The sequence below is a fragment of the Tamandua tetradactyla genome, chromosome 23 (assembly GCF_023851605.1).
Source record: "Tamandua tetradactyla isolate mTamTet1 chromosome 23, mTamTet1.pri, whole genome shotgun sequence".
Classification (NCBI taxonomy): domain Eukaryota; kingdom Metazoa; phylum Chordata; class Mammalia; order Pilosa; family Myrmecophagidae; genus Tamandua; species Tamandua tetradactyla.
Window position 1 is genome coordinate 26324758 of NC_135349.1, and position 27855 is coordinate 26352612.

The following is a 27855-nucleotide window of genomic DNA, read 5'->3' on the forward strand; positions in this document are numbered from 1 at the left end:
TGTGGGGTTAGGTTTCATATGAAAAAACCCCAAGATTGGGGGCTCAGCCTATTGCTTTGGCTGTCCCTACCGCTTGTGAGAATATCAAGAATTCTCCACGTGGGCAAGTTGAATTTCCCCCCCTTTTCACCATTCCCTCCAAGTCCCCTCAAAGGGGACTTTTTTTATTCACTGTTCAAATCACTCTGGGATTTATCGGGGCATCACTCTGGACAAACCTACAAAATCTCATGCCCTTGAGTACCAGAGTTTTAAAGACCTTCACTAACTGAATAGGTATTTTTGTTTTACTTTGCTTATCTCCGAGTTCTGCTGATGTTGTACCTTTTTTTTAAAATTTATAATTATGTTTATTCACTTTTAAAATGGTTTCTTTTGTGATAGATTTGGAATTAAATAATCTTTATCTTGTGGTCACTTGGTTTTGTGACTGTCACATTCCAGCCAATCCTCGTGTACATGTCCTCCAGTGTTTCTCCTAATTAGAGGGCTTTCACCCGTGCCACCTGCTGGGACGTGCAGGCCTGCCTTCAATCACAGACTGGGAAAAGTCTTACTGGTCAAAACACAAAGCAAACCAAAGCTTTGAGCAGGTTTACAAATAGCCTTAGCCTTTACTGAAAGCCTGGAACCCTCCCCCAGAGAGTAGTTATCACTGGTGGGGAGGGAAATTGGAAGGGATGGGAGGTGGCCTCTGGGTGGTACAGATGGCTCTGTTTCTTGATTTGGGAACTGACTATAGGGTATGCGCACAGTTGAAAATCCTCAAGGTAGATAATGTGCACTTCTCTGCAGGGAGGTGATACTGGAATAATAGCAAAAAACTTCTCCATGCCTTCCCAGGGAGGTGACACTGGAATTATGGCAAAACCTCCCCATGCCTTCCCAGTGCCCAGCAGAAGTGGGAGCACCTACGCAGACAGAAGACTCCTGCCTGTGAACAGGGCCATGCTCAGCTCTCTGCAGAGTCTGCTGGAGAGACTGTCAGACCCAGGCATGGCAATAAAGTGTGTAAGGGCCACAGGGCCAACTCAGGGGCAAGGCAGCAGGGCTGATACTGCACAGGCACCTCCTTCTGGAGCCCTCTGCAGGAGGACAGTGTTGCCCTGTTTTATAGATAGAGACAAAGGTCCAGGAAAGTACAGTCACTTTCCCCAGATCAAAATAGCAGTTAAGGAGTGAAGCTGGAGTTGGAATCCAAGTGCCCACCTCAGAGCCATGCTTCCATGCTTCTGACGATGGCATAAACATTAGGTTTCCTGATGTATTTAGGGGATAGACAACCACAGAGGTTGTCCAGTCTTCCTGGAATATCCTTTTGTGTCTGCTGGCACAGCTGCCCTGCTGCCTGGAGTATGCCCAATCACCCACCAGGGCTTGGCCCCCAGGGCTGCCACGTGGCAGCTCAGGCTCGCTGTTCTTTGGGTTCCAGGACCCAGCACAGGCCAGGCACAGAGCAGTAACCAAGGGGCTCAACAAATGCTGCCTGCTTTCTGACCCGTTTCCTCTTTCACCCTGGTTATGACCACCAGAAGCTGACTGAGAAACTCAGATCAAGAGCTCGCACATAATGCCAGTATTTAACTGGAATAAACAGGATCTCTCCAGGGGACAGGATGCAGGATAGGAATGGGGCTTTGGCAAACTTGGGAAACTGCTCCAGGTCAGGATTTTCTACATCAACCTGAAAAAAAGCAAAACCAGTCACTTGCTTTGGAAATGGCAGGTTTCAGGGGCAGGGTGGGGCTGGGGGATACTGTCCAAGCACCTACCTGGCTCGTGTTATGGAGAAGGTGTGTGTCATGAGGGTATAAAGCCTCTGACTCCTGCGGAGAATACAGCTGGATGTATTTCCTCCCGATCACCTGGGAAAAGGGAATCCGACAGCCAGTTAGGAGGGTCCACCTGGAGAGTGGAGTGGTGTCACCTTCCACAGTTGCTCCTGCTGCCTGCGGCACTCACCCTCTCCTCTCCCTGGTCCGAATATACACGGACTCAGAGACCAGAGCCAGAGCATTACCTTTTCCTTCCAAATGTATTCTACCTCATGACAGCCTCATTACACCTAATGATAATGCAGTACTGTTGTGGGTGCTTTGTGTGTACGAATCCAGTTAATCCTCACGATGACCCTATGAGGTGATTTAGCATCACGCCCATTTTACAGATGAGGAAACTGAGGCACAGACCAGCTAAATATGTTGCCCAAGTTCACAAAGCTGATAGGTGACAGAACTGGTGTTCATGCCAGGCAGTTCCAGAACCCAAACTCTGAGTCTCTCCACTGTACTTACTTTTTGCTGGTCAGCTTGGCTAGAAGAATTGTAGTTTATGAAGCCTCCTGTCTATGAAAATAAAGTGGTCATGCAGCAGCTGTAAGGTTTCCCTAGCTTCCAACACACACACGCACATGCACACAGACTCCTCCACACGGGGATTAGGAAGAAAGCATCTGATGAAAGTGAAGAGCCCGCTCTCTCCACATCTGGGTTCCAGTGGGGAGAAGCTGGCCTGGTTCTGAACAATAGGAAGCAGGGTGAGGGCAGAGGAGAGGCAGAGGGCAGCCTAGACTGCCATGAGGAACATTTGCTCTACTCCTAAAACTGCCCCCCTGCCCAAGGGGAGGTGGCCAGGATCTCAGGGTGACCCTGGGCCAGGGAACCACATTTGGACGGCAGCCCTGACACTGGGAGGCCCCCCCGGCAGACCATTTATCTGCGGTAAGTAAGGGGTTAATGTACAGAGCATGGGAGGAGAGGCAGAGGGCAGCCGGGGTCCTGGTACCATCTCTCCTTCGTCATTTCTGTCCACAACCCATTGGTGGTCCTGGATTCTCTTTTGAAGAGCCTGGTGTTTACACATGTACAAAACAGTTGGGCTCGGAGGAGGGAGAGGGCTGCCATGCTAACCTGGGCTAGGAAGTTCTGTTGGGGATCCTGATGAAGAGGGGAGATGGTTCCTTGGGGACCAAACCAGGCATTAATGGTGATCTCTTCTTCCTCCCCGTCGCCCAGGCAGCAGTAATCGGGAATGCTGATGTCCTGCTTCAGCTCTGGGATCTGTGGGTGTAGAGCAGACATGGCAGGCCTTAGGCACCCCAGCCAGGAAATCAACTGCCCACCTGATAGTTGAGCCAAACGCACACTGTCTGCTTGTGAGAAAATGATTAGATCCCTAGTTCAGGATATAGGAATTTTTAAAACAAATACACATTAGGAAGAGTTCTAATTTTATTTTCAGATTTGTTTCCATGATGTATCCATTTTACATTTCCTTTTTAAAAAGCCTGATTTCAGTGCTTTATACTTTAAAATATGCCAGCTTACAATTTTTACGAGTTAAATATTTTTAAACAAAAAGAAAAATGGGATGCAATTGTGAACCAAGAAATGACAAACCTAAGCTGCAAGGCAACCAAGGCATTTATTGGGGACCTTAGAATTGCAATTCAGGGAGCACAGATTCCGGTGGCAACCTGAACTCTGTCCCGTCCAGGTACTTGTAGGCAAGGGTTTTAGTAAGTGTCTTGGAGAACATCTATTTGGGTCTATTCTCTTTGGGGTACGCTGCACTTTTTGGATCTGTAATTTTAGGTCTTTCATAAGAGTTGGGAAATTTTCAGTGATAATTTCTTCCATTAGTTTTTCTCCTCCTTTTCCCTTCTCTTCTCCTTCCGGGACACCCACAACATGTATATTTGTGCGCTTCATATTATCATTCAATTCCCTGAGCCCCTGCTCATATTTTTCCATTCTTTTCCCTATATTTTCTGTTTCTTTTTGAATTTCAGATGTTCCATCCTCCAGTTCACTGATTCTAACCTCTGTCTCTTGAAATCTACCATTGTAGGTTTCCATTGTTTTTTTCATCTCTTCTACTGTATCTTTCATTCCCATAAGTTCTGTGATTTGTTTTTTCAGACTTTCCATTTCTTCTTTTTGTTTATTCATTGCCTTCTTCATGTCCTCCCTCAATTCATTGATTTGGTTTTTGAAGAGGTTTACCATTTCTGTTCGTATATTCAGAATTAGTTGTTTCAGCTCCTGTATCTCATTTGAACTATTGGTTTGTTCCTTTGACTGGACCATATCTTCAATTTTCCTGGTGTGATTTGTTATTTTTTGCTGGTGTCTGGACATTTAATTACCTTAATTAGTTTATTCTGGAGATTGCTTTCACTTATCTTACCTAAGGTTTTCTTGCTAGATGAGCTTGCTGTCTATCTGTACTTTGACCTTCAGTTCAGCTTTTTCTGGGCCTCTAGCTTAAGTTTTGTTTAACAGAGGGTAATTTTTCAGTTCTTGCTTTCTTGTTTCTTGTCTTACTTGTAAGGTGCCTTTTCCCTCCCCACCCTTAGGAGGGTCTACATAGGTATTACAGACTCCAGCCGGGTTTTCCCGGACTAAACTGGCCTATCAGGAGGAAAGAGTCACCTGCATCAGTTTTCCCTGAGGGTGAGACCCAGCAGGTTGAAAGACTTTCCTGTGAAGTCTCTGGGCTCTGTTTTTCTTATCCTGCCCAGTATGTGGCGCTTGTCTGTCTACAGGTCCCACCAGCAAAAGATGTTGTGGCTCCTTTAACTTTGGAAAGCTCTCCCTGCTGGGGGCGTGGTGGAGACAGAAGAGAGGTTGTAGGCTGGCTTTAATGGCTTCAAATTGCCAAGCCCTGGGGTCTGAATTCCTTGAGAAGGATTTCACCTGAGTTGCGTTTCACCCCTCCCCTGGGGAAGGCACAGGTGGGAGACAGCCCTGAAAGCAGCCTGTTTCTGCGTATGCCTGGGGCAGTTTCAGCCTGTGTAATCCCGCTGCTGAATCCAGAGGCAGCCAAGCCTCCGTAGAAACAGCCACAAAAGCTTCTGTTTCATCTCCTTTCCTCTTTGTCGGTTAGCCCAATAGGCGACCTCCGCCTTGACCAGTTTCGCCTGAGCTGGGGGCCTATTTTTAGTAGTCAGAATTTGTTTATTAATGCCACAATTGGTGTTTGTTTGGACTCAGTCCCTGCTACTGTTAGAGTCTCTTTCCTTTCCCTTCGGGAAGCCGCCTGTGGGGGAGGGGCGCTGGGCGCCGCAGCTTAGGGAACTCACTGTTCCGGAGACTCGCAGCCAGTCCAGCTGGTCCAGACTGGGGTATGCTGTGTGTCCAGTCACTATCGTGGCTCCGGGAGCTGTTCTGTACTGTTTCTGGTTATTTAGTAGTTGTTCTGGAGGACGAACTAAAACGTGCACGTTACTAAGCAGCCATCTTGGCCCCAACCTAGGCAAGGGTTTTAAAGAAAGAAAAAGACTGCATAACATGTTTGTGACTGGTGGATATTTAGGATGCTCCAAATGTCCTTCCGGTAAGATACTTTACTGAGTCTCTTATCTTGTGGTTTGTTCTACAGTCTGGATGTCTTTATCCATCCAGATAAAGATGGATGGAACATTTATCCATCCAGATAAAGATTTGAGGAACATTATGGCTTGAAGCTTTGCATACTTCGCCATTATGCGCTATCTCACCGAGATCTGCATCATTCCAGAATGACCTCCTGTCTCCATTTTCAATCTCTTGGCCATATCCATTGTGTTTTATTTCTTTTTATGAATTTATCAAATCTTAAAATTGATAAGTGTCTGCTCTACACCCAGGAGAAAATTTTCTGAAATGTATTAATGGTAAAGAAATCACAATTGGTATGTTTTAAATAATTATCATAAAGGCCAATATACTAGGAAATATATCTGAACTGTTGTAAATAAGGGGTTAATGTTCAGAGCACATAAAATAAGGAAAACACCAAGATTCTGTCAAAGGACACAAATCAGATAATACATAGAAGAAAAGATAGTTCAACTGCTTAGGTAGAAGGAAAGGTGCTCGGTCTCATTAGCAAATAGGCCCAAATTAAGTAAACAATGAGTCATCACTTCCTGCTCATCAAATTAGCAAAGATTTAAAAAATGGTAACACCCAGTGGTGGTGAGGATGTGGTAAAAAGGGTGCGCTCAGGCAAGGCTGCTGGTGGCATAAATTGGTAAAACGCTATCTAGATAGCAACTTGGAAATGTGGAAAAAAGCCTTAAACACCATCACCTTCTTTGACCCAGCTGGAACTGAGTTTGTGCCATGTTCCTTTAGGAGGCTGACTGACTGCCAGTAAGGCGCCTGGGGGTTCCTGAGGATGCTGTGAGTCAGGGGCTCACCAGATGGGCAAGCATGGAGGGCTCACCTGTCTAGGGTATCCTCGGGGTCTGCAGTGATGAACAGGATGGTGTTTAAAAGAGTAAGTCACCTTTCTCCCTTGTGTTTTCTTATACCCCTTCCCCAGTCCTCGTGCCCACTCCTGACAGCTAGACATTCTCTCATTTTGCTTCAGGGAAACAATGACAAGAGAGAATTCCTGTTACACAGGTACAGTTTCTTGGTTCTCCATTTTTAAGTCTTTATAAGCTTGGAAACATTCTAGGGTCCAATCAGTTTCTCACTGTCCCTAAATGCCCCATGCCCTTATAGAGAAGGATCTTCTTCACTCCATGGGGGCCACCTGAAGACTACTAGTAAACCAGACTAGTATTTACTCCTTGTTCGCCCCAAGGACCCTACGGGATCAAGGCCTTTTGGCATCTTAAAGAAGATCCTCAGGCAAATAAACCTGTCCATATGGGTGGGCCCACTGAGCAGCCCCTGTCTGCATTCAGGTTCTGAGTCCTAGATCTTAAAGATGCATTTTTTTTGTATCCCTCTTCACCCTCTCAATACCGATTCGCTTTTAAATGGCAGGGACTTAAGGACAGAATTCCTGCTCTGCTCACTTAAGACAGTACTTCCCCAAGGGTTTCAAAATAGTCCCCATCGCTCCTAGTAGCCCCTGTCTGCACCCAATTCTAGCAGACCTTCAATTGCCTCAGAGCAGTCTTGCCATATGTGAATTTTGCAAACTAACATACTCCTAGAATGAGTGTAAATTTTGTTTGTTTGTGGTCACTACTGACTACAAGCCCTGAATGGATTTAAACCATCTGAGTACTCTTTCTAAAAGATAAATAGTTGAGTGGCAGAGTTACTGCCTGCCATGCCGGAGATCTGGGTTCGATTCCCGGTGCCTGCCCATGACAAAAAAAAAGACAAATATTTTATATCAAAATAATATCATTTTTGATGTTTAATACCTAAGAATCACCCCCAAAGAACCTCCTTTGTTGCTCAAATGTGGTCTCTCTAAGCCAAACTCTATAAATAAACTTACTACCTTCCCCACAATGTGGGACATGACTTCTAGGGGTATAAGTCTCCTTAGCAATGTAAGACATGACTCCCAAAGATGAGCCTGGCCCTTGCAGAGTAAAAAGGCAAAATGAAATTTCAGGGGCTAAGAACTTTCAAATAGAGTCAAGAAGTCAATCTATAAGTTTTTCTTATGCAAGGTTCAGCCAGATATTGGAAACTTCCACAGCATGCCAAGCCCCAACCAACAATGTACCTAAAAACTCTAGAGAATATCCTGAATTCCATCTTGCTACTGCTTCTGTTCAGACCATTCATACAATTTCTCACCCAGTTTGTTTCTTCCAGATTAGAAGCTTTTCACAACAATCTTCTCACCAGAGGCTAGGCTCCTGTTCCCCACGTTCAACCAGCCACCCTCAATAGCATGGCTAGAGACTTCTGTGCTCTCACAAGTAGAGCCTGTGACCCACTGATAGCTTGGAGCAGCTACAGAAGACGGACCATTGGCCCCAATTCCCTTAAGGTTAAGGGAGCTAGATATCTCTAGGAGGATATAAAGCACGGTTAGATTGGGGCAGTGGCTGGCTGAAGAACAAAAGGCAAATTCCAAAGAGTAGTCAGGCCATGAGGAGAAAGATATCCCTGAGAAGAACAGCACCAAGGGGCCAAGGGACCCCAACTTGAGTCATCTATGGAGAAGGGTGGAACCTACCAACCCCACCTGAGCCATCTACCATCGAGTATCTCCCAAGGAAGAATGGGAGGGTAGTAAGATAGTTAATTAAACAAGAAACAAAAATCTATAAAAGCAGATGGCTCTATGTATCAGGACCTCTTGCCTCTCACCTTTCTTTTCTTGTGAGATTGTTTGCCATGTCTTCTCACATGTGCTCTTAATAAACTTTCTATCAGCTTATTACAAAAAAATGCTGGGTGAGAGAGGGTGGGCATAGAGTGTGCTGTGTGGACCCAGCAGCACCTGGGGTTGGGCACAAAAAGGCCTCACCTGAGGAGAAAGGAAAGCAGGTGCATCCCTGAGCCTGTGGACCGAGACCCATGGTGGAGTGAGGCTCTGAGCCATATGTTGCAGCCAGACTCAGTGTCCGTACACATGACATTGCAGATTCAGGACTGGATCATCTGCTTGTTTCTACTTTTGTGACTTCAACACAAGTGACGCTTGCCGGGCCCAAACCTAAATGTCTACTGAATTTCTCAAAGCCTGAGAGCCCTCGGCCAGTGCCTCAGTCTCAGAGCAACAAGGCCAGGTGGGGCTGTGGTTCTCCCTGGTATGGCCTGGGAAAACCTGGGTCTCAGAGTCAAGGGCCCACTCATTCATGAGCAGACCTGTGAAAGGCACCACAGCTAACTCCAGGGCTGACGCTTCCAGAAAAGAGCCTCCACTTTCATGCCCAGGACATCTGGATTCCCTGCAAGCCCCTAGTGGGAAAATCTCTGGACCAAGTGACATTTTTCAGGCCTGAGAGGTAGAAACAGGGCTGCAACGGGGACCAAGTCTGCTCAGGTGTTTTCAGAGTAAGCACCCCTGTCTGAAGGGCTGCCTGTGGTAGATTTCTGCCCTTCCTGCAGTAGCACTTTCTGAGAGTTCAGGTTTCCGGTTAAAAAACTAGAGACCACTCAGAACAACTGGGATGCTCTCCCCGCGGGAAGCTCAGGCCCAGATGCTGCTCTTCTGTGCTTTAAGATTCAGTCTCAAACAGCCTGTGTAAAAGTGCTGCTGCAGGGCGGGCCACAGTGGCTCAGCAGGTAAGAATGCTTGCCTGCCATGCCCGAGGACCTGGGTTCGATTCCCGGTGCCTGCCCATGTTAAAAAAAAAAAAAAAAGTGCTGCTGCATTCGTTAATGCAGAAGGTCCAAATATGAGGATCTCTGAGCTATCTCCAAGACTGAAAAGGCCTTGCAGAACCTCTCCTTCTCTACCATCAGACTGGAATCACACGGGCCCTGGGCAGATGACTGGTTCCTGATGACATCTTCAGGATTCCTGAAAGGCAAGTGGCTGGCTAGATCAGTGCGATCAGAGCCACCGAGGATTCAGTTGCCACAGAATCAGGCCCCCAAGAAGTAACAGACAGGTGAAGGCAGTTCTAAAATGCCAAACAGTGCAGAGGCTGCTAAGGGTCCCCTCCACACTCGGGGCTCCTCAGACCTCTCCTCTCCCCGAGGCAGTCTGAACAGCAGAGGAGGTGAAAACACAACTCTGAAGACCTGAGGTAAACAACAAGGTGGGCTTCCACCAGCTGAGATATCTTGAAAGTCCTGGTTCATCTTGAAACTAATCATGCACTTTGCCTTCTACTCCTAGACACGTGTCTTCTTGTCACAATGAAGTGGCTGCTCCAGGACAGGCAGCCAGTGGCTTCAAGGGGCCCTGGCCCTGGGCTGACTGCCTCTGAAGATGAGATGGATAGTGGGGACAAGGAGGGCCTTCTCTTGACTTGAGGTCAGGGGAGAGACTGGTCTTGGGATCACACAATAGGGTCCCAACTGATTAGAACCTTCCTTCTCATCACTAGCTAGGGAGGACAGGAGGATTTCTAAGTCATGACGTGGCATCCTGGGGGGAAAGACAGCCTCCCCTCCCCCCCAGCTTCCCTAGCTCATTAACTTTGGTCATGGAGGCTCCTTGATCCTGGCACAGCCCCCAGTGGACCAGGTCCTACTGGTCAGAACAGGGAGTGAGAACAGACCCAGCCTAGCAGGACCTGGAAGCTAAATATCCCTGGGCCCCTGCCACAAACCCTGCAGAGAAACGGTCCTAGCTCCCATGGGGTTTAACCCCCAACTGACTCAGGGCCCCATACTGGCCTCCCTCCAGGGGTAGCTCAGGCCTGAGAAGACCACACCAGCAAAACTCCTCAGACATGAGTCCTCAATAATGACTTTAGTCCTCTTCCTTGATTGCTCCCTTTCCTCAAGCCCCTCACAGCTACTTGACCCCAAGTGCTGAAGCCCACACAGTTTAAACCTCTCCCCCTTCACAGCATCCCTTCTTCTTGGACCACTGTAACAGCCTCCCGACTGGTCTCCCTGCTTCCATGTTTGCCTCTCTTTGATTCCTTTTCGAAACAATGGCCCAATGAGCCAGGGAACACTTCAGACCTTCCAAGCTTTCCATCACACTCAGAAAAATGTCCTCCGTTACTCAGTCCCTCCCTCGCTCTGGGGTTTCATCTGCTACCTGCCTTCTCTGCATTCTCTCTGCTCCCGTCACACTGCTTCCTTTTGCCCTTGATTGTGAAATGCTCACTCCCGTCTTGCCACTTTGAACTTGGAGCTCTGCCAGGCTGGCAGTCCCCATCTCTCATCTCCGTATAGGCTGGCTCCACTCATCTTTCAAGTCACTGCTCAAACAGTCCCCTCTTCTGCCCCCATCAACCTCTATCATGCCACCTCTTTTATTTCCTTTGAAGCATGTGCCACCACCATCCGATGCATTTTTTTCATTCAAGAGAATATCAAATTGTTTATTGGCCACACATGATAATGGATGATAGATAAGCGTCATTTCCCACCTATAATTTTAACCTGATACCTTTATCCAATTTAGATATATTGCATAGGATGTGCGAACAATTATTTTTACAACCAAATGAAATTTCGTAAGTTTGCTTGGGGACCCTTTTTAGTGATTAACTCCAGGTCACAACACAGTAATTGTCAGTTCAACTATACCAAGGTTTCTGAAGACAAAAGGCTTCTCTGCCCACAGCAGTCTTCTAAGATCTTAAATGAATTCTGAATAGTACTGGCATCAACCTGAAGGAAGTCTAACTTCACATGAGGGGGCAGTTTATCAAGATGGTTTCAGAGTAGACTAACTTTACACAGCACGTTGTAAAAAGACATTTATTCGGTGTCTTGATCAGACTATTACATTTAGTAATCAATAGCATGGGTGCCAAAAAAGAAAATCTACATTAAAACCCTTTGTTAGAATGCTTTACTTTTCACAGAACAGAAACTAAAACAACCTGTTATACAATTAGTCACAAAGTTTTTGTGTGTTTTTTGCCTGTACACACGAGTATTGTCTAAAACAAGCCTTCTCTGTAGCAGTTAGGCCCTGCCACCATTGTGCTTGGCTGAGCTCATAAATGTGTTGTAAACTGTAGCTTCCCTGTCATTTCTCTGGCTCTCCTCTCCTGCTCAACTTTGTTTCCTGGAAGTAATTAAAACCTTCTGCCACTACCATAGCTACTGCTATTGTTGGAACCGTCATAGCCACTGTGATGGTTGTTCTGGGGTCAACTTGGCCAAATGATTATGCCCAGTTGTCTGGTCAGGCAAGCACTGGCCTGACTACTGCTGCAAGGATATCTCATGGGTGGGTGATAAACTGGAAGGTCAGTGTATTAAGTCATCAATCAGTTGACTGCAACTGTGCTGATTATATCTGTGATCAACTAAGATGTGCCTCCCACAACGAGATAATTAAGTCGAAGGCTTTTACGGAAAAAAACTCTTTCACCGCTTTTTCAGCCAGTGAGTCTCTCCTGTGGAGTTAGTTAAGACCCTTCATTGGAGCCGCCAGCTTCATGAATGCCCTATGGATTTTGGACTCTCCCATTCTCATGGTTGCATGAGACACCTTTGTAGATGTCATGTTTACGGATCTCTCCTGGTGGTTCTGTTTCTCTGGAGAACCCTGACTAACACAGCCACCTTGGTTTTGTGGTTTGGCAAAGTATTGGCCTCCACTACAATCAGGGTCAGAGCTTCTGCCTCCAAAGTTTCCTCCCTTCATGGGTCCAAAATTTCAAGACTGATAGCTGGAACTGCAAAAATCATTGTAACTTCCATCACCTCCAAAACTGCTTCCATCACTACCAAATCCCTTTTAGCCATCCCCACTGCCACCACATCCACTACCACCCCCTTAGCTGCCCCCAAACCCACTGTGACCAGTGAAGTTTCCTCCACAAATGAAGCTGTCATTCCCACCCAAACCACCTGCATGACCACCACCAAAGTCCCCACAGTCACTGTGACCTCTCTGGCTAGATGAAGCCCTGGCCATCTCTTGCTTAGTCAGGGCTTTCCTTACTTCACAGTTGTGGCCATTCACAGCATGGTATTTCTGAATGACAATCTAATCCACAGAGTCACTGTTGTCAAAGGTTACAAAAGCAAAGCCTCTTTTCTTGCCACTGCCTTGGCCAGTCAGGATTTCAATCACTTCAATTTTCCATACTGCTCAAAACAATCTTTTAGGTGATATTCTTCTTTTAATGGCACCAACAAAGACCTTCTTCACAGTAAAGTAGGCACCTGGTCTTTGAGAGTCTTCTCTTGAGACAGCCCTCTTTTGTTCCACAGCTCTTCCATTCTCCTTGTGTGGCCTTGCATTCATGGATACATCCACCTCCTCCACAGCAGCATAGATGGCAAACCAAAAGCCTCTGGGGCGCTCGGTGTTTGGATCTCTCATTGCCACAGTCTGTGAGTGTTCCCTATTGCTCAAAATGGCTCCTCAGACTCTGGCCGATTGTTTTAACCCTCAGATCAAGAGTTTCTGCAGCTGTTTAGGATCTTTAGGAGACTGTGACTTAGACATGACAGCAGTGGGAGGAGACTTCAATGACGCTTCCTCAGTGGCACCCACGAGCAGAAAGGAGTAAGCTAACAAAACTATCCCCTTTGATGCATTTTGATTTGAGGGGGCCACAGGGGCCAGGCAGCAGCTCTATCTCCTTTATCCTCACACCCCCAGTGGTTCACACTGTGCTTGGCATAGACGGGGGACTCACAGGGGCAGTGCTCCCAGGTAAAGCCTGGCCATACACCCCAAGCTCAGAAGGGGAGAAGGGAGTACGGACTAGAGCAAGGGGGCACCAAACCGCTAAATAATTCCCCAGGATGAGCCCTGCTTCTGTTATCTTAGCTTTTTAACTAGCCAGTTATGGTAATGTGAAATGCAATCTGATTGTTAGTACACCTCCTTTTCTTATTGCTTTGTTTACATTTAAAAAATAAAGCCTGCTTTCTCACTATGATGATTATCCATACTCATCAGAGAAGATTTGGAAACTACAGTAAAGAGAAGGAAAAAGCTCATGGTTCCACAATCCACAATCATTTTAATTTTTTTGTGGAATTGCCTCCTGCCCTTCCTAATGTGATTAAGATCCTTTAGTATACATACACAGGAATCCTGATCAATTCTCCCCAAGAAACAGGTAGTCCCGAGTTAGCACAGCCTCCTCCCAAGCATCATATTTAGGGGCTGTGGTCTGGCATTTTGTGGAGAGTGGCCTGGGCTCTTGGGGAAAGGAAGACTCAGGTATAGCCTGTTTAATGCGGGGGTGGATGAGAGGCTGGGATGGATCAGGTTGGAGCCTGCTGCCTCAGCCTAGCCACCCAGAACCTATTCCTGAATCCTGACCACACCCGAACTCCTAACTTGGTACCCCCACTCCTGGGTCCCCCTGATCTGCCTATGGCCCCCCTTGGCCCCAGGCCCCTAGCCTCTCCTAAGACCTGGGTCTCTGGACTTAGCTTGCCCAGGCTCTGCTCTGCTCCTCCCCATTTGTGAGGAGGGAACAGGGAGCCACAGAAGTCTCCCTCAACGCAGGAGAGAGCAGCACTAGCGAGTGGTAGGTGAGCAATGCCACACCCTTTCCTGTCCCTGTCCCTCCCCAACCTGGGGGAGAAAAGGTGGAAGCTGAAAGAGAGAGGGATGTGGTCTCCAACTTACCTGGTCAAAGAGCTGGTGCTGGGCCAGGTACCCAATGTCCTTCGGCTAATCCACAGGAGAAGAACCAGAAGCGACAGAAAGCTCTGTTAGTTGGGATGATATCCTCCTGGTACTACCACTGCTTAGCTGGTTCTTGGCACATGGCATCTCCCTTGCCACCCCCCCCCCCCCGACTTCTCCTGCCTGACTGTCCTCCACTGCCACCACAGGGCCTCCAGCCCCAGGGGGGATGTGATCCCCTCTCTTGTGAGCAGGACTGGGTGAGAAGAAGGAGATCCAGCACCTGGTTCTGCCTTCACCGCAGACGGCTGCCCTAAGCAGTCACCACGTGCCCCCTGAGGCCCAGGATCCTCAAGTGAGAAATGAAGGGGATGTGCACATATAAGAATTTCTTTTTTTTAAATAAAAATGAGAACATACCATCCATATCACTTTGAAACTTGCTTTTTACATTTAATAATATAAAATAAAATAATTGTCACTACCTCTTCAGGGCAATACAGACATTATCTAGCTCATTTTTTTTCTGATGGCTAGGATGTTTCATAGAACATATCACTGTTTCATAGAACATATTCAAGTGTTCCCCTACTGATGGACATTCAGGTTGTTTTATCATAATATTTCACTAAACATTCTTATATATTTTTGTGGTATAGGGCATCCAAAAGAGGTGCTATTAGACAAAGGTTATGTGCATTTTAAACTTTAATAGCTTCTGCCAGGTTATTTTATCTGAAGCTTAATCATTTATACTCTCACCAGCAATTACTGTGCATGCTCATTGTTCTCTGTCTTTGCCTGCCCAAGATGTTATTGGATATTATTATTTCGACAAACTTTTCTGTTTAGCTGGGTGAAAGACTCAGCATTTTTCAAACTGGGCTCCTTCATGCTTGAGGGGTTCTCAAAAGAGGACTGAGGGCTTCTGGGGTTGGGTGTGAGGCAGTGGAGGTAGAGCTTTCAGGCTTTGGGTCTCCCTCTCACCCCTAAACCATAATCAGAGCCAACCTGCAATGGACCAAAGAGCTGAGAATAATGCAATACTGGAGACACTGAAGGAGAAGTGATGTCCCTCTCTAAAATTTCTCATGAGTCACTCTTTCCAATTTCTTTTTTCTTTCCAGCAACTGCTACTAAGAGTTTACAAGATCCAGGTCTAAACCCTAGGGATGGCAGCTCTGAGGCCAACTCTGCCCTCACAGATCATCCAGGCCTAGAACCTGGTGGCTATTCACACTTACTGAGTGCTGATGCCTGGACCGTGGCAAGGGCAGTGCATGCTGGAACCCTCACGATGCTGGATGAAGTAGGCCTCATTAACCTCATCTGACAAGTCAGGGAACTGAGGATCCGAGAGTTAAATCACCAGCTATGGCCCCACAGCCAGCAGGGGCAGAGCTGGGATTCAACCCAGTTCTGACTGAACCCAAGGACCCCCTTCCTGTCTACTCTGGTTACGCCTCTTCTCCAGGCACCATGTTTCGTCCCAGCAGAGGGCAGCAGCGTCAGTTCTTTCTAGCAGGTCTGTCCCGAAAAGCAGAGTTAGGCATGCCAGCACCTTGGCTTTCTAATCCAGGTTCCCCTTCTCAGACCTCCAGGCAAGAGTGAAGTGAGTGGGGGCAAAGTGGGCGGGGATGAATACAGGAGAAGGCGAGGATGGAGAGATATCTGTGCGCTGATGGAGGCCCCAGGCAGGAGGATGACACTGCGTGCCTGTGGAAGAGACTAGGAATTCAGGTTGAAAGATAAGGGCAGGAAGGGAGCAAGGGGAGGGTGGGGTCCTCAGGAAGTCACCTCCGAAGCTGGGAAGGCCAGTGAAGAGCCATTAGACCAGCATGGTCACCTACCTCATTGAAGTAGGAGCACAAATAAAGCCAACCAGGACTTCAGTGACTGGGCCAGGGCTGCCTTGGGGAAGGGAGCTGTTGGAACAGCATGGAAGCCTTGCAAACCATTGGTGCTAAATTCTCTCACACCTTGTGAAGGACTCTGTCCTCAGGCAGCAGGAACCACAGATCCTGGGGGCACATGTCCTTAGGGGTCCGTGCACCCACTACAGGCATCCCTCATTCTCAACCAACAGGACTAGCTCAGCCCCTCCAGGGCTTGGCAAACTGCACTCTCTATGACCTGGGTTTCAAGAAGAGGAAGATACTCACTGTACTTACTGTAAGAATTCGAAATGATAAAATAGTGCAGCTCCTATGGAAAAGAGAGCCTAGCAGTTCCTCAAAAGGTTGAACACAGAGTTGCCATATGACTCAGCAGTTCCAGTCTTGGGTATTGCATACATACCCAAGAGAATTGAAAACACATCTAGATAAAAACTTGCACATGAATGTTCACAGCATTTTTCAAAACAGCCCAAAAGTGGAAACGTCAATGCCTATTAACTAATTCGTAAAAAGGAATGAAGCACTGGCCTATTAACTAATCCGTAAAAAGGAATGAAGCACTGGCATAGCTGCAACACAGATGAACCTTGAAAATAGAATGCTAACTTAGAGAAGCCAGACACAAAAGGTCAGATGTCGTATGAGTCCATTCATATGAAATGTCTAGAATAGGCAAATTCACATAGATAGAAAGTAGGTTAGTGGTTGCCAGGGGCTAGGGGAGAAGAAGGAATGGGGAGTGGCTGCTAAGGGGGTTGGGGTTTCTTTTGGGGATACTGAAAATGTTATGGAATTAGTGGTGATGGCTACAAAATCTCATAAATAAACTAAAAAACCACTGAATTGTGTAAAAAAAAAAAAAAAAAGAGGGGGTGGGTGGGGAGAGTCTGAGATGGATCTCTCACATCTCTGCCTATCTGCCTACCCAGCAACCTGCCTTCCTCGCTCTGGCCATCCTAGCGACCAGACTCTCATAGGCTGACTTCTCACGTGGAGGTTATTTGCCCAAACATAATGTGTGTTCTCTCCTGTAAGCATTCGGTGAAATGAGTCAAAAGGACACACCTCATTGACGATGTATTTGCTGATGAACTCCTTGACTGTCATGAGTGTCTGGGACCATTCCTCATCTGTGTACCTGGAACCGACTTCCACTGGAACAGTTCGGCAGCCAGCAATTTCTTGGATATACTCCAAACTATTAGAAAAACATGACTCTTATCATCTTCATTGCTAACAGTTGTTGGGCCCCTATAAAGTGGTGGGCATGGTGCTAAGTGTGCTTTATTACAGTTTTTCATTTAATCCTCCCCAAACCACCACATCACTGACAAGGAAACTCAGGAGCAGTGAGGTGAAGGAACTTGCCCAAGGAACACAGAGATAATACATGGTGCTGTGTAGCTTGGCAGATAGATCCAAGAAATCTGGTTGCCAAAATTCTTGCTGAGTTGTGCTATTTTCCTGCTTGCCACAAATCTTCTAGCTTCTGTCTCTGCTCACCTCATCACTAAGCTGTGGTTCTCTGAGCCAACAGTGAGCAGTGCAGGGGGTGGTAAAGTTCCTGGTTCTGCCCTCCAGTGGCCTGGTTCTGCTACAGGGCCATCAGTTACACACCAGAGGACCTTCAGCAAGTTACTGAACCTCTCCGGCCCCCCGATCCTCCTCTGCAAAATGGGGGTGATAAAATGAGTATATAAAAACATGGTGAATGTCTGTCATGGTGCCCAGTATGTAGTGAAACACCTAACAGATGTTTGCTAGGATGATGGCACCTGCAGTATGAATTCATCCATGTGCAAGTCTCTGTGGGAATCACTCCCTCCACAAGACCACCACAAGGAGGCTGATGGATGGCTCTCAAGCAACATGGTCTCACTGGCAAATTATGCACAGCTGTGGCGTTACAGCCTCCCTCCAGGGACTGATCCACCCCCCACCCAACCCCCAGAATCTGAGGGGCCTGGAGGATGATCAAGCAGACAGGCCAGGGACAGCCAGCACAAGACACCATGCACCCTGCTGAAGGGGAGGAGGCTGTCGGCTGGGTTCTCAATTCTCCTCCCGAGACCCAGGGTCCCTGAGAAGGTCCACTGACTTTCTAAGCGCCTACAAAAGTGCACAACAGATTTAACATTAGACTGCCTGCCATAGTCTCAGGTACTTCACATATGCATATCTTTCACATGGGCATAATGCATGCATTAAAAAGCCGCTGAGGGCAAGCAAGCCGTAGAAGGTAAGAATCTCTCTACTTCTGGCATAACTTCAGAATGCTGTCCTTTTTATTCTTGTTTAACTCCTCTTGTTTAAACACTCCCAGGGGCTGGGAGGAAGTGTCTGCAAGGCTGCACTTGGGGCCAATGGACGGATATGGGGAGTCCTTGGCAGCAGTGAATGGGAAGACAGACCTTGGTGCCCATCAGTGGCCACCCACCTCCACTTCTTCATGCACGGCCAATGGCTGGCAACGCCTTCCATGATCACCGGCCTCTGGGGAACCAAAAAGTGCTTCCTGAAATATTCGAGGGATGGGCAGTGGAGCCGGGGGACTGTTCTTTCTAGCTCCACATCTGGGGCCGACACCTGGTCATTCCTTGCTTTCTGTTTAAAAACAAAACCAAATGGCAACAACCACAGAAAGTTAAAACTTGAGGCAGTCAGCACTGAGAACTTGCATCAGTGGTAGGACAGCTTAGGTACCAGTAAGAACAATAATAATAAGATACAATTGATTATTATTATTTAGCAACCATTACTGTTTACTCCTCATTAGATCAAGGCTTTTTCTTTACCATTTCATTAAAAAAGTTTGTTCAAATTACAGAAGTAATACTGCTTTCAGAGAAATTCTGCAATATAGAGGGAAACTTACCACTCCAAACTCCACTAACATAAAATATTCTTTCTCAATAGTTTGGGTATTAAATTAGACTATTTAATTAGGCAATTAAATTACTTGACTATATATTGATAGGGAATAAGCAACACCACCTCCTCTATCCAAGGATTTATCCAAACCTGCTTCCATGTTGCCACACAGTCTTATAACTCCTTGAGTGGCTATATCATAACTTAACTGTCATGACAAGTTACTTGCTGCCTCTGAGTCTGATTCCTCATCTGTTAAACAGCTGGGAGACAAGATCGCACATGTGAAATACCCAGGACTATTGTCTGGCTGGTGTCTACTCCCCTCTGTAGGATTCCAAACCAATTCTGCACGTTTGCAGTCAGCAGCAGCAGGGAATACTCTTACCTGTACCTGAGGCATTAAGGCCTTGTCCTTGCCTCATCAGAGACCTTCCCTGGCCACCTTGTCTGAAGCAGCCTCCCCTATACCTACCGCACTCCCCAAAAAAGAAATCCTTAGATGCACAAGGTAAGCTCCAGGAGAACAGGGTAGGGTTCTGTGCTGTGCTCTCAGCCCCGGACGTGTCTGGGCCTTTGCTGGTGCTCAGGAAAGCTGAACAAACCCCATCCTTATGGACAAGGCAACAGGGACATGGAAAGGCCAGGGCACTTTCCTGAGTCACACGTGGTAGAGATCTGAACTCAGGTTGGCTGACTCCAGGCCTGCGCTCCCCCTTTGCCAGACATGGTTCCATGCTGCAAGGACCAGCCGGCTCAAAGCCACCTCTGTGCTCCCTGGGACAGCTTCAGTGCGGGGAAGAGAACACCTGAGGGTTCAAGGGGATAGATATCTGCTTCTCTTGGTGCATGTCACCCTGCCCTCGAAAAGGTTACCCAATACCACGACCTTGGGCCCATAGCACCCTGAGGAATGCCTAATTTCATAGCCAAAAAGGGGCCAGGCCTGGCTGCATTTGCTACCTGCACCTTTTCTATTTTGACCAGAGGTGGCATCGCCTACCCCCTCTATATCTATTCGCTAGCTCTAGTTCCTCCTCTTGAACAATTTGCCCCTTGTTAACTTCTACCTCTGGAGGCCCAGGTTTTCCCCTATCAATTTGTACAATGACTTTTTATATATTCACTCAGACAGGTTAGCTGCCAAGTTCTCTTGCCAGTGTGCAGGATTTCATTTTATTTTGCTACATGAATGTGTATTAATGACACCCATGTAGAGCCCTGATATAAAAATAATACCCACCGTAGAAAACTCTGAAAATACAGGAAAGTATTTAAAAAAAAATACTCAGTGTCAAGTATGGTTTTAGTTCTTTTCTTCCTTGGAGTTGGTATTTTAACTGCTACTTTTCACACGAGAAAACCAAGGCTCAGAGGAATTAGCTATCTTGTCCAGAGGTATTGAACATGAGGTCTGTGTTTCAGCACTGGGATTTGGGCTTTTCTGAGTAAACCATTCTCTATGCCTGTAAGGTACTCTCTGGCACAGTTCAACACCTGAAAAGATCTAAAGGATGTGACAGACTGGTCACATCACATGGAATTTAGCCAGTTACAGAATCTCATCCAAGCTCAGCAGCCCAGAGGCACAGGCAGCCAGAAACATGGGTGATGCAACAAGCTGGCCAAGAAAAAGCTGAGCTACAGCTGGTTATGGCTCTCACCCCCCACAATCCCTCTGAGTTGCTTCTCTCAGGAACCACAAAGCTTCCACCCTCCCTTTCCCCTGAGACAGCACTGGCTTTTGCAGAAACTGCAAAAAAAAAAGTAGTTTTTTTTTGGTGACAAATGGACAGAGCTCCTTCACTTTCTCATCAACAGACACACTATTTTCAGCCAGAGAAAAGGTGCATTTGCCACAGGACCTCTCTCCGGGAGAGACGACGTAACACTTCCAGGAAAGTGGGGGTTGCTGGATTACACAGCTGTGGTCAGCAACAACCTTCCCTAAATACCTTTGGGCTGGGCAGCTCCCGGGTCAGGTCTGGGGCAGGCCTTTTTCCAGACAGCAGGTGTCTCTGCAGAACAGCAGCGACTTGGATGAGAATGTTTCCAAGGATGGCCGCCCCCATCAGCAGGCCCATGTCACAGATCCTCAGGGCTGCCTGTGCGGGAGCACCATCCCCAGGCACCTCACACAGACACACCGCTTTCAGGAGGCAGCCGAAGGCATAAACCCGGCGCCAGTCTTTGTCCACGTCCCGCCATGTGCCAGTGTTGAGTTTCTCCCAGGAGTAGTCGAGGATCACTTCACTCAGCTGCAGACATTCAGCACTCCTGCCCCCACAGAAGAGCTCGGTGGCCTCCTGCAGCAACATCACTACACTCCTCTCCACTTTTTCACCGAGGTCCAAGGTCAGGTCTTCTTTAGTGTTCGGCAAGAGTGCCCTCAGGGCCTCCCCAAGAGAATCTGCTTCCACCAAGGGGTCTCTGAGATGGCAGGTGCCTTCTGCCATCTGCCCTGCTGCCCGCCCAATCTGACATATGCCTAGTGGAGAAAGAAGCCAAAGTTACAGGTTGTGCCCATCTATGGCCCCTTAGACGCATGTCCCCACCAGTCCTGGTATCTGTCCTTTGTAAGAGGCTTCTCTGTGAGGCCCAAACGCTGCACAAGCTGGACCTTCGCTGTGCGTCGTCGCTGATCCCATAACTACTTATTCCTGGCATAGCACCTGGCACACAGCGTGAAATGGACAAGTGCTTGTTCCAAAAGGAACATGTATTCTCCTTCTGTCTGGAACGATTCCAGCACCCTTCCTCTACCTGGCAAACTCCTATGCAATGTTTAACACCACTTTAAATGACCTGCTGAGTGGAACCTGCCGTGAGGCTCCAACAGTGTCTTTTGTCCCACAGCCCTTGGGTTTACAAATGTATTACAAATACCTGCTTTGATAGCTGTCTTTCTAGTACCAGTGAGCTCATCCAGGGTGAGAACATATCTCATTTCTTTTGATTTCCTTAGAGCCTACAGTCAGGGCCTGGCACATAGCAAGCACTCAATAAAGGTGTTGAAGGGGTGAGGAAGTTTCTTCCTAACTTGTCAGGAAGAAATCTGGAATACGTAGAAAGAAAAAACATCCTTGTTGGTGTCTGTGGTGACATTAACCTGGGGTCTGTGCATGGACGGTAGACCAGGCTTCAGGAATAAGTAGTTATGGGATCAGGCTCTGCTGCTCACAATTGCATTATTATTTGTGCTATGTTCTAGGTGCTATGCTACACCTCCCATAACACTTGACCCTAAGATGTAGGAACCTTCATGTGTGTTCCAGAGACTGCTTTATGCTAGGTTGCTAGCATAAAGTTGGCAAACTTTTTCCAAAAAGGCTCAGGGAGTAAATATTTTAGGCTTTGTGGGCCATAAAGTCAGTTTGACTACTCAGCCTTTATAATAGAAAAGCAGCTATAAACAAAGTGGCGTGGCTGTGTCTCAACAAAACTTTATTTACAAAAACAGATGAGCCAGGTGTTGCCCAAGGGTTGTAGTTTGCCAATCCCCACCTAAAGCTCACTAAAATCTACACGGTCTTTTTCCCCCTGGAGCACAGACTGCAGGTCCCAGTCTCCCTCGTGGATGGATGTGACCTTGTCCCTAAGGTGGAGCAATGTGAATGGAAGTGAGAGTGTCATTTCCGGGGGCCTGGCCCATGAACACATCCTGCACCATCCTCTCTCCCTATCCACTGGCTGGAAGTGAAGGACTCTAAGGCCCAGGAGGTGACAGAGCTACAAAAAGAGCTGCCCTGGAAGGCCAACCAAGGCCATGTGGCAAATAATTCACGAATGAGAAATAAGCCTGCATTGTATTTTTAGCTACCAACATGCTGGCGATGCTTGTTACAACAGTTAGTCTGCCCTAATACAGTAACTTCTGTTGTTGAGAAAACACACAGACAATGTAGTGGGTATCTGGCAGCCCAAAATCCTTTCTCCTTTCCCTCCTGCTGCCTTATCTGCCTAGAATCCTATTCAAAGAAACCTTGAGATAATAAATATGTTATTTTTAGCCACTGAGTTTCTGGCAATTTGTTACTCAGCAATAGATAAACTAACAAACACCCTATCTAGACTTCAAGGACAACCCCCAACATGCACGAGAATGGGAGAAAAGTATGGCTTCTTTTAGGTCTGGTGTGTATGAAGGCATCAACAGCAGATGGGGAAACAAAAAGATATGAAGGATGCTATAGATATGGTCCCTGAAGGTGGGATGGAAACCTCATCTCCACTCAAGCTTATTTCTTCCATATCAGAAGTAACAACAGCAGGCAGAGGACTGAAAGTATTACAAAGACTTGCATTCAACCCTCACAATCAACCAACAAAGCTGAAAGAAAGTAAACACTTAAAAAGCATTTTATCCTAAACCAGGAATGCTCTAAACACTTCACATTTTCAATCAGGCACAGGACTGAAAGTATTACAAAGACTTGCATTCAACCCTCACAATCAACCAACAAAGCTGAAAGAAAGTAAACACTTAAAAAGCATTTTATCCTAAACCAGGAATGCTCTAAACACTTCACATTTTTAATCCTTAAAGAAACTCTAAGAAAGTATTAGCACTCCCATTTTACAGATAGGGAAACTAGAGAGACGTTAACTTCCCCAACGCAACCAACTTACTAAGTGAGAGTTGAAATGTTGAACCCAGATAGTCTGGCTCTATATCTACAATCTTAGAGATGAAGGAACGAAGCTACAATATCAGGAGCCAGTATGTAATGAAGTTGGGAACCTGGGTTATTTAATTATTACCCCCTTTACACAAAAGAGAAATATGCATTTTTCTCAATTGTTATTAATTTTGAAGTTTCACTTCCTGGGCCTGTTCTAAAGTCATTAGCAATATTCTGAGTTATTTCTACAGCCTTAATCATAGGTTGCACACCATTGCCTTCTCTTTACTGTAAAGCAGATTGGGTTGTGATCATTTTCCCTACAACCCCACCCTATTTTACTGATGAGGAAATTAAAGCCCAGAAAAAAATGAATTACCTACCCAAAGCCCCATGGTCTATTATTTGTGCAGAAATAGGACATAAATTCCAGTCATTGATCTCAGTGCCCTTTCCCAGCTGCACATTATCTAGTGTATCCTCACAATCCCATGATGTGAGTTTTATAAGTGAGAAAAGTTAAGATTTGAGTCGTTAGGCAATTTGCCACGAATTAATACATTAAGTGGCAGGGTCTATTCAGAATGCTCTTTGGCTTCAGGAGTGAGGATAGCATCAGTTTCTCTGATCACTGTAACCACAGAGCCTGGCTCAGTCCTTGGTTTGCAGTGGATGTCCTCCCTGGTTTGCTCGGTGAGTGATAAGACTACAGAGCCAAGCAGCCTGGCCCAGCCAGATGGTTTCCATGCCTAGCTTCCTGGAGGGCTGCTCAGAAATGACTTACATTGGCTGCATTAACAGCATTCCTGGAGAGGTTCAGACTAGCCTTACAAGCCACTGTTCATGCAGACAGCATGTGGGCCTTACAAAAGGAGCCCATCTACTGGCCTCCCTGGGTGGCCTCATGTGTCATTTTCCCAGAGCAGGTTCTATGAGCCTGATAAAGCAGCCACAAGAAGCCTCTTCTTGAGCTTCCTCTCCAAGACTTCATAGGCCTCATATCCTGGCTTCTCACAAAGAACTATAAAAAGGTCTCCCAGAAGGCCACTTATTTGCATTACTGCAAAAATGACTTCCACAGGGGTCTATGTCCAGCTTTGTAAATTGGTCTCTGCACAATCTTATAGGACAGCCTCTTAGAGGGTTCCAAATGAGCTAGAAACTAATTTCCTTGGGATGCAGATTATGGGTTTTATAAACTGGCTGCCCAGGGTGACCTTGCAAAATCATGCTTTGTAAGGCAATGACAAAATTAGCCTCCCTTAGTGGCCTCATGCACTGCTTTGCAAGTTGGCCTTGGAGGGGCCCACGTGTTGACAATGACATATCCTCCTGATGATCTTGTGAAACAGCTTCCTGGGAAAAGGCCTCAAGTTTGCTGCACAAAACAGGCTCCTCTTGATATGTGAGATAGTCTTAGTAGTTTTTCCCCCTTTGGTTTAATCCAGAGTTTCTCAGTGAATAGCCTTATGAAAAAGCATTTAGATATTTATGTTGATACTGTACAAATATTTCAGGGTGGGAGCTCCAGGACAGCCGTTTGAGTTCCAGTTTTCAAATGGCCCCTTGAAACGAGCTCCCAAAGGCCCTCATGATTGACAGTAAACACTGGTGTCCCAGAATCTGCTGGTAGCATGAAGCAAGTTTCCAGGGTCAGGAAGCTCACTGGCTACATCAGTATACGTGATCTTACAGCCTGAGACCCAGAACCTTTTGTGGTTTCACCTTTTAAATAGCTGTCAGGTCAAACAACCTCTGCAGGAAGAGCCACATGCTGCTATAGGAAACAGTCTTCCAAAGTAGCCTGATGCCCAGTTTTAAAAACTGATCTCCTTATATTCTGAGGACTTGCCTGTGGGCCAGGTGAGATAGTCCCTCAGGTTCTTGGTTTTACAAATCAATCTTCCAGTCTCAGTCACAGGAGTGTTCTGTTGGTTGTATCCATTAACCCTCCTGGGAGCTGCCTGATACTTGCTCCCATTAGCTAAGTGAAATGGCTTCTTAGGAAAAAGGGCCTTAGTTTGGCTGTATGAAACACCTTCTGCGGTGGGTTTTAAGTAGCAGCCTTTAGACAGCAAGCCATTCCAGATGGCCTTTCAGGCAAGGCCAGGTATAACTGCCTTTCTCAACACCTTCATGTCTTGGCTTTACAATCAGCTTTCCAGTGTACCCCATGGGGCAGTCTGATAAAAAGGCCTCTTGACAGTGGCATCAAGCAGTTTTCTAGAGAAAGGGATCAGCCTGAGCAGGCTTGAGGCCTGGCTTTATTGAGTGGCTTCCCAGAACTCCTCACTGAATGGTCATTTATTTGTATCAAGTAAACAGCCTTTGAAAGGAGAGTCAGGTATAAGAGGTACAAAACAGCCTTTCAGAGTGCAGTACTGAGACTGAACTTTAAAGTGGTGTCCCAGAGCACCACATAACCAGGGCTTATTGTGGGTTTTATAAATAGCCTTCTGGTGGCCAGATACAGGTGGATTAATGGTATAATTTATCATCCAAACTAGGATGCTATCAATATTTATGCCTGGGCAAGTCATAAACTGGGGTTATTCTAGGCAAACTGACACCCATGGTCATGCTAAATACAGGCCATACAGAACGGCACAAGCAGCTTTGTACCACAACTTTATAAGTCAGTCTTCCTGATCTCAACAGGTATTGATCTTAAAAGATCTTGTTAGTCATAGAAAGTTTGTGTGTGTGTGTGTGTGTGTGTGTGTGTGTGTGTGTGTGCGAGTGAGGTACAGAAACAGCTTGAGTGGTCTTGTGTCCTGGTTTTGTAAATTGGCTTTCCAGAGGATCACATATTTTCCTCATGGCATGGGACAGATTCAGGTAAAGGTCAGGTACAGACTGCATCAAACAACTTTTCTCAGTGAACTGTTTTGGCTTCAAGACCAACCAAGCTCCTTACCTAAAGATAGATGAAACAATCTTCTTGGAAAGGGGATCAAATAAAGGTTGTGAGGTCTCACAGCGGCTTTTGTTTTTTGATTTTATAAATCATCTTCCCTGAGTCCCTCACATATAAGCCTTGTGAAAGGCTTCGTTTTGATCATGTCACGCTCAAGTGGACTCGGGTCCTGATTTCATAAGGTCATCATCCAGATTCCCAGACGGTCTGAAGTTTGTGGTATGAAACAGCCACTCTGAGAACCCCACAAAGGTCTCAGGTTGACCTCCTGAAACAGCCATTCTGCGAGCATCACGCTAGGGGGCTTCCACCGTATCACCAGCTTCCATCTGAACCTCAGAGAACAGACAGCCCAGAAAGTTTCGCAATTTCTTAGACGTTTTTTATGGCGGCACTCCAAAGAAACTGCGCAAAAACGAAACCTTTCTAAAGGGCTCTGTACAACTTTCCAGAGGCTCGATTAATTTTCTGAAAAATTATCCGATGGCATAAGGATACCGTTGGGTCTGCAGGTTCCGTTGAGTCCCGGGTTTGGGCCGTCCCTGGGGCCCCAAACACCTGCCTACCTCCTGGCCTCGGGCTTGCTAGTTATTCTTTCTGAGCACGTCGACTTACCTTGGAAATTGGACCGAGGCCACTTTGCTGAATCAGGAAGGGGCTGGACACGATAACGACGCTTAGTTAATGCTTACTGACTTACATTTGGCCGGGGCCCCTCGGGCGGCCGCACACCACACAGACCACGAGGGACTTCACGCCCGCAGCCCCATCCGGTCCCTCCCAACTCACAAGCTCCGGCGGACTCTATGTCTCACACCAACCTTCCACCCTGAGGCCTCATATGCATTCCCCCCTCCCACGCCCCCGGCGCCCTCCCCAGAGCTGCCTTCTCGCGGTCCACGTTCGGAACCCGAAAGTTCAAGAGTTTCCAGCAGGCCTAGCTCCTCGGTCGCGACGCGGGGGAACAATACCCGCAAGCCAACACAGAGGGAGCAGACAGCTGCGCAAGCGCACTAGAAGCACACCGACGCGCCGCGCAGAGCTACGCAGGCGCAAAACAGCGGGCGACATGGTTGGTCTCACGCACGCGCAAAACGAAACCCTTGCCTTCCCCTCCCAGGCCAGCCCTCTTCCCTTGTACCGAGTCAGAGCTACTCGCCCTCTCAAATTGCTCATACGGACTTCTTTTGAGAGTGAATGTTATCGCTCTGCCCCAGAGCTGGCGAAGACGTGTTCTGTTTCGTCCCAACACTTCGGTTCTCTCCCTCCTCAAATAGTCAAGGCTTACACGATGAGCGTAGATCGCTCCCGGCTCGTCGTAACACCGCCCAGTGCCTGACGGAGCGCCGAGTGATCGATGCCGTGGCTCCGCCTCGCACCGTTTACCTGGCGGGAGCGTTTTGGCCCCTAGATAGGTTGGATTTTTCTTTCTGTTTCCTCTTTCTGTCGGGTGTCGCTTTCTTCTTCCTCAGCAATGATGGTAATTTCGTGTACAAAGCATTCTGGCATCCACCGTTCAATCTATTCCCCACAACTAGGATTGAATTCTCCCCATTTTACAGAGCGCTAAACTGACTGAAGCTGGGTGAAATAAAGTGGCCGAATACTTAGATTTTTCCAA

At 47.0% G+C, this 27855-nt stretch overlaps 1 protein-coding gene and 1 pseudogene across 9 annotated transcripts; both read right to left on the reverse strand.

The window, feature by feature from the left end:
• Window positions 1-590: 590 nt before the first annotated feature.
• On the reverse strand, window positions 591-27648 carry KDM8 (lysine demethylase 8). Of its 8 annotated transcripts, none has more exons than XM_077141485.1 (9): window positions 27523-27648; window positions 20651-21183; window positions 18262-18428; window positions 16890-17022; window positions 13927-13971; window positions 2910-3059; window positions 2295-2345; window positions 1773-1865; window positions 591-1684 (listed from the first exon to the last, which is right to left on the reverse strand). In XM_077141485.1, the coding sequence occupies exons 2-9, from the start codon at window positions 21149-21151 to the stop codon at window positions 1520-1522; spliced, it is 1305 nt and encodes a 434-aa protein (XP_076997600.1). In that variant the 5' UTR covers window positions 21152-21183; window positions 27523-27648; the 3' UTR covers window positions 591-1519. The 8 variants fall into 8 exon arrangements, with proteins under 8 accessions (XP_076997600.1, XP_076997597.1, XP_076997596.1 ...); XM_077141482.1 differs by lacking the exon at window positions 27523-27648 and adding an exon at window positions 27394-27516; XM_077141481.1 differs by lacking the exon at window positions 27523-27648 and adding an exon at window positions 27376-27516.
• Window positions 10226-16968, reverse strand: LOC143667339 (heterogeneous nuclear ribonucleoprotein A1 pseudogene; annotated as a pseudogene). The gene is made up of 2 exons (XR_013167994.1): window positions 16890-16968; window positions 10226-13971 (listed from the first exon to the last, which is right to left on the reverse strand). The product of XR_013167994.1 is annotated as a heterogeneous nuclear ribonucleoprotein A1 pseudogene (transcript).
• Window positions 27649-27855: the final 207 nt, after the last annotated feature.

Excerpts from the sequence above, each read along its gene's own strand:
- KDM8 (XM_077141477.1), bottom strand. The coding sequence starts at position 21,642 with ATGAGATATGTTCTCACCCTGGATGAGCTCACTGGTACTAGAAAGACA. Across the intron at positions 21,184-21,581 it reads AAAGACAGCTATCAAAGCAG|GCATATGTCAGATTGGGCGG; the intron begins GTATTTGTAATA and ends TTTCTCCACTAG. Across the intron at positions 2,346-2,909 it reads AACAGAACTTCCTAGCCCAG|ACAGGAGGCTTCATAAACTA; the intron begins GTTAGCATGGCA and ends TTATTTTCATAG.